This window comes from Microtus ochrogaster (genome assembly GCF_000317375.1).
Source record: "Microtus ochrogaster isolate Prairie Vole_2 chromosome 14 unlocalized genomic scaffold, MicOch1.0 chr14_random_1, whole genome shotgun sequence".
Lineage (NCBI taxonomy): Eukaryota > Metazoa > Chordata > Mammalia > Rodentia > Cricetidae > Microtus > Microtus ochrogaster.
The window spans coordinates 27,560,013-27,566,461 of NW_004949096.1; the positions used below are offsets into that span (position 1 = coordinate 27,560,013).

General features: G+C 45.7%; 1 protein-coding gene across 1 annotated transcript in view; it reads left to right on the plus strand.

Moving 5' to 3' along the window:
• The first annotated feature begins 3,405 nt into the window (after positions 1-3,405).
• The window catches only part of Rpusd2 (RNA pseudouridine synthase domain containing 2), a 4,772-nt gene continuing 1,728 nt past the window's right edge, over positions 3,406-6,449 (plus strand). Inside the window, exons 1-2 of the mRNA XM_005364257.2 lie at positions 3,406-4,044; positions 5,537-5,833. Of these exons, the coding sequence (XP_005364314.1) occupies positions 3,406-4,044; positions 5,537-5,833 (936 nt within the window). The remainder of the gene's footprint in view (positions 4,045-5,536; positions 5,834-6,449) is intronic.

Genomic DNA, 6,449 nt, shown 5'->3' on the forward strand with positions numbered 1-6,449 from the left:
GGGAATCAAACTCAGGACCTTTGGAAGAGCAGGTAGTGCTCTTAACCTCAGCCATCTCTCCAGCCCTCAACCTCTTTTTTAAAAGCAGGTGATTAGAAATCTGGCATTTCAGCATAAGGATTTCCATAGCTTCAGGTACTTCGGTCTGCTCTGGAGTAAGACTAACATTTTCAATCCTTTACTTGGATTAATGAGACCTTTGTTTTGGTTAATTTTGAACTCACTATGTAGTCAAAGATATGACTGAAACTTCTGATCCTCCCTCGTTCACCTCCCAAGTGCTCGGGCTACAGACATTCACTGCAATGCTTGGCTTTGTGGAACTTTTGATATAAAGAAGAATTTACCTAAAAACCTTCTCTTGATCCTCTCCAGAATGCTAATACATAAAGTAAGTATAGCCTATGCCAACATTAATGAAAAAAAAGTTCATGCTCACATTCTTGAATTGGACTAGACAGTTGTCCAACTTGTAGATGCTGGCATCCAAATGTCTACCTATTTGGAGGTATCTCACTATGAAAACTAAACAGGGTTATAGTCTACTTACAGGCACTCTGTAAATAAAGACAGACCTAGTCTCTTTTTGGCAGAAGGAAGGCTCCCTTGTAGGATTCTGGATCTTGAGACAGGAACATAAGGAGGCTGAGATATTTAGAGATTTTTCAAGGGACAATAGGGCCATGGGGCTGAAAGTCCTTTGGCACAACTGCACATTTCACAGCGACAGCATCCCAACTGGGTTTCTTCCCAGAGGCCTCTGCTTCCCTTGATTTGGTCTCTTTGCTGAATCTGAACTTTAGCTCTGGTATGAATCCTAAGAGGTATCAATATCCTTTCCGTTTTTCCCTCTCTGATGAAGGTAGCCAACACAGATTTCAGCATTTTGCATTTAAGAACAGTAGCGGTCTGGGGAGATAGCTTAGTTGGTAGAGTACTTGCCATGCAATACAGACCTGAACTTGATTTCCAGAACTGATGTAAAAAAGCTGGGCATTGGAATACATGTTTGTAATTTCAGTGAGACATTGTGGTGGTTTGAAAGAAAATGGTCCCAAAGGGAGTGCCACCATTAGGAGGTATGGCCTTGGTAGAGGAAGTATGTCACTGTGGGATTAAGCTTTGAGGTCTTCTCTTTTGTTCAAGCTTCCTTTAGTTGACAGTCAACTTCCTGAAACCTGCAAGATGTAGCACTCTCAGCTCCAGCACCACATCTGCCTGCACACCACCATGCTTCCTGTCCTGATGATAACGGACTGAACCTCTGACACTGTAAGTGAGCCACCCCAGTTAAATGTTTTCTTTGTAAGAGTTGTTGTGGTCATGGTGTCTCTTCACAGCAATAGAAAACCCTAACTAAGACACTGTCTCAAAAACAAGATGGGTAGGACCAGAGGAAGGACACCTGAAGTTCACCTCTTACCCTCAAACATACTCACACGTACAATTGCATGTACCCAATACACACACATATACACACAGAATACCCTAGCAATGCATTTTTGATCTATTTACAGTTTTAATGTGCAAGTGGTTCTGGATAAGAGTTTCTGGAAGCCAAATGGGAAATCTCTAATTCTCTTGGTGCTGTTAGAAGGAAGGACAGATGTGAAAAGTATTGCACACACACACATATATAATAGGTTTATATTATATATATACACACACATAGCATGTATGTATTTAACATACTATAATGTGCACTCTTCTAAATTATTGTAGTAGTGACTTTAGCTAAATGGTAGAGTGCTTGAGACTCTAGGATTCCCCAACACTGCCACTTAAAAGAGTATAGTAGACAAAATAGTTCTTGGTACAGTCACAGTTGTAGCAACTTTCATTCTGTTTGGTCCTTTTTTCCTACTTGTTTGCTTTTTGTTTGTTTGTTTGTTTGTTTGTTTTTTTAAATCTTTTTTTTTTTGAGACAGGATTTCTTTATGTAGCTGTTCTAGAACTCACTTTGTAGACCACGCTGGCCTCCAACTCAAAGCAATTTACCTGCTTCTGACTCTCGAGTGCTGGGATTGAAGGTATGGACCACCACCACCCGACTTGTTTTTATTATTATTTTTTAATCTTTTAATTTGTTTTTTCAAGACAGGCTTTCTCTGTATAACAGCTCTTATTGCCCTGGAACCAGGCTGGCCTCAAACTCACAGAGATCCGGCTGCCTATACCTCCCAAGTGCTGAAGTTAAAGTTGTGTCACCACAGCCCGGCTTGATTGTTTTTAAAATAATATTAATTATTATTATTTAGCTTGTTTGTTTTTATTTTGAGACATGCTCTTGGGTGACCCTAGAACTGAAACTAATGCTTCTGCCTCTAGATCTTGACACCGAGACTGGAGGCACGCACTGCCTTGCCCGCTCCCCCTGCTCTAAGTAAACTTTATTTATTTATTTATTTATTTTTATTTTTTTTGGTTTTTTTTCGAGACAGGGTTTCTCTGTAGCTTTGGAGCCTGTCCTGGAACTCCCTTGGTAGACCAGGCTGGCCTCGAACTCACAGAGATCCGCCTGCCTCTGCCTCCCGAGTGCTGGGATTACAGGCGTGCGCCACCACCACCCGGCTTATTTATTTATTTATTTATTTATTAAGGATTTCTGCCTCCTCCCCGCCACCGCCTCCCATTTCCCTCCCCCTCCCCCGATCAAGTCCCTCTCCCTCATCAGCTTGAAGAGCAATCAGGGTTCCCTGACCTGTGGGAAGTCCAAGGACCGCCCACCTCCATCCAGGTTTAGTAAGTTGAGCATCCAAACTGCCTAGGCTCCCCCAAAGCCAGTATGTGCAGTAGGATCAAAAACCCATTGCCATTGTTCTTGAGTTCTCAGTAGTCCTCATTGTCCGCTATGTAAGTCCGGTTTTACCCCATGCTTTTTCAGACCCAGGCTAGCTGGTCTTGGTGAATTCCCGAAAGATCATCCCCATTGTCTCAGTGTGTGGTTGTACCCCTCGCGGTCCTGAGTTCCTTGCTCGTGCTCCCCCTCCTTCTGCTCCTGATTTGGACCTTGAGATTTCTGTCCGGTGCTCCAATGTGGGTCTCTGTCTCCTTTCATCGCCTGATGAAGGTTAATATTCAGGAGGATGCTCTAAGTAAACTTTTAACTGTTTTATAGACCCGGGGAAGGAGAGCTTATCTGTATGGAATGTGCACCGTCGTCTTCGTGGCGCACTCCCGAAGATTTCCTTTAGGAAATAATCTCTCTCGATGAAGGAGTCTGTATACAGCCACTTTCTGCATAAGGCACTCGAAAGGGAGGGGGCGGATAGAAAGACGCCCACAGACCCCTAACTCTGCAAGCTCCCTTCTTGCAAACGCCGCTTCTGTACTGGGTCTCTCTGATTGGTTGCTTCCCCGATGACGCCATCAGATTGCGACCCCGGAGCTGTTGGCCGCGCTGTCATGCGGCGTGGTGTCCACGGCTGCTTACAGATCCTTGTACAGTGGCGGGCGGCGTTCTGGTCTCACAGCTTTGCCAGGACTTGGGGTGGCTGTAAGGAGGCGATGGCTGAGGCACTGTCTACCCAGGCCGAGGCAGCGCGCGGTTGGAAGTGTCAGCAAAATGGAGACTCTGGTAGCGACGGGAGCGGAGAGCCGCTTCAGGAGGGCCTGGGGCCCGCGGTGGCGGGGGAGCAGGTCCCGGGGATCGGGGAGCGGGCCCAGGGAGGCGAAGCGCAGGTCTCGGGGAACGGGGAGCAGGCTCCGGCTCCAGTCGCCGACTCAGGCAAGAGGAAGAAGCGGCGAGGCGCCACCGGGGAACGGGTCGTACCGCCCCCGAAGAAACGTCGGACCGGGGTCAGCTTCGGCGACGAGCACTTTGCAGAGACCACCTACTACTTCGAGGGCGGCCTGCGCAAGGTGCGCCCCTATTACTTCGACTTCCAGACCTACTGTAAAGGTCGCTGGGTGGGCCGCAGCTTGTTGGACGTCTTCAGCACCGAGTTCCGATCCCAGCCACTGGAGTACTACGAGGCTGCAATCCGGGCTGGACGCCTGCATCTCAACGAGGAACCTGTTCAGGACCTCAGCATCGTGCTCAAGGTGGTGTCTGATGGGGCTGGCCAGAATCAGGCTTTGAGGAAAAGAGGAAAGGTTTTGTTTTGTTTTGTTGTTTTCCAGATTCAGCCTCTAAAAGTGCCGGAGTAAAATGATGGTAATTCAGAAACGATCTCGTTTTCCCGTGGGACTCGTTTAGTTCCCACCTCCTACATCAAGCAGACAGCCTTTCTATGCTCTAGAACTCAACCTGTTCGTCCTCCCCAGCAAGGCGGTTTTTTATTTTTATTTTTTTAAAGAAAAAGGAATGGAAATTCTCATTTTCCTTTTTATATCTGCCTTGTGGCAAGGGGACTGCCTACTTTCTACCCTGCATGATAAATCTCGGTACAGATAATAATAGTAGGTACCTCACTCCTGTGTTCTTAACTGTATCAGGCACAAAGTTAAGCATTTTGTGTGCTCTATCATGGAGTACGTATAAGCGACTCCATCTTGTGATGAAACTGAACCTCAAAGTAAGACAACGATGCAATTTACAAAGTGTGTGCTTATATTAATGCTTAAAGTAGTTGTCATGGATCCTGGTGTTATAGAAGTAGGAATTCGGGAATAGATACTAGCCAGGTGGTCCGTCCAGTCATCCCCGTGTCCCCCCCCCATCCCCGACCCCTGTCATTAATACTGACTCACTGTGATGATAATGAAAAAAGGGTAATTTCAGTATTTGGCATTAACCTCTCCCATACTGATTTTGAGAACCGCAGGTCTGTCATAACCTTCATACTCACAGGTAAGAAAACTGAGGCCCAGAGAGGTTAAAATGACTTGCCAAAGAACATGTAGTGAGCTTGTGTCAAATCTGATGTAGAGCCTAGAGCTGTGGCTTACAGCTTGGTGTTGTTTGTTGAAGGTTATACCGGTTTCCCCCACCTCCATTTAAAAGACATTTGCTTTCAAAATGCATTTGTTTCAAGGTGGTTAGGTGGCTCAGCAGGTTAAGGACCCTGCCACTAACCTCACAACCTCTTGCCTCTGCATGTGTCTTTATACATGCACGCACATAAATAAGTGTAATAAAGATTTTTTAAAATACAACTTTATTGGGCCGGGCGGTGGTGGCGCACGCCTTTAATCCCAGCACTTGGGAGGCAGAGGCAGGCGGATCTCTGTGAGTTCGAGACCAGCCTGGTCTACAAGAGCTAGTTCCAGGACAGGCTCCAAAACCACAGAGAAACCCTGTCTCGAAAAACCAAAAAAAAAAAAAAAAAAAAATACAACTTTATTGTAAGGATTATACAAAAGCAAAACTAGAAAACACCCATAATCTCACCACCAAGTGATTTAACCAGTTGTGTATTTTTCAACAGTAGGTGTTTACCTCTGTGTATTTTTACAAAATGAGATCATGCTGCAACCAATTCTTTTTCTACTTAAACTTTTTTCTGTGACCATTCCTCCATGTCAGTGAGGAACGGAGGAAGCTCACTGTCTGTAGGCTGCTGTCCCAGGCTGACTGCTTACCTGTGTTTGACAGGACAATGACTTCTTGCGGAACACAGTGCACAGACATGAGCCACCAGTCACAGCAGAGCCCATCCGCCTTCTAGCTGAGAATGAAGATGTGGTCGTTATAGACAAGCCGTCCTCCATTCCTGTCCACCCCTGTGGCCGTTTCCGACACAACACAGTCATCTTCATCCTAGGCAAGGAGCATCACCTGAAGGAGCTCCACCCGCTTCACCGGCTTGACCGCCTCACCTCCGGAGTCCTCATGTTTGCCAAGACAGCTGCCTTCTCCGAAAAGATCCATGAGCAAGTTCGGGAGCGGCAGGTGAGCCAGGCTTCGTCTGCCGGAGACTGCTTCCTGGGCTCCCATGTGCTTTGTGTTGGAAAGGGGTCATGGAGTTCTAGATTGAGGTTATCTACAGCCTTCCTATTTCAAGTGCCAAAGACAGACTATCCTGTACGTTTCAGGTCTCTGGAGATGGCAGGTACTGCTTCTTAGTAGTTTGCTGTTCTGAAATCATAAAACATTTTTAAGTTTTTGAGGAGAGCTCAAGTAGTAGGAAGACTGGATAAAGTTGGAAGAGGTGTGAGTAAGATCATTGGCTGGTAGTTATGATCTTGAGACTTGAAATTCTACATCTGGATCATAATGCATTTATTGAACACATACCAGACTTAATCCCCAACACATTAATTAGAGCCTAATTTACTAAATTCTTATAGCAGCCCTGTGAGGTAAATATTTTTCTCTCTTTCTTTCTTTTTTTTTTTTAAAAAGATTTATTTATTATACATACAACTTTCTGCCTCCATTTATACCCACACACCAGAGGAGGACACCAGATCTCTTTACAGATGGTTTGGAGCCACCATGTGGTTGCTGGGAATTGAACTCAGGACCTCTGGAAGAGCAGACAGTGCTCTTAACCACTGAGCCATCT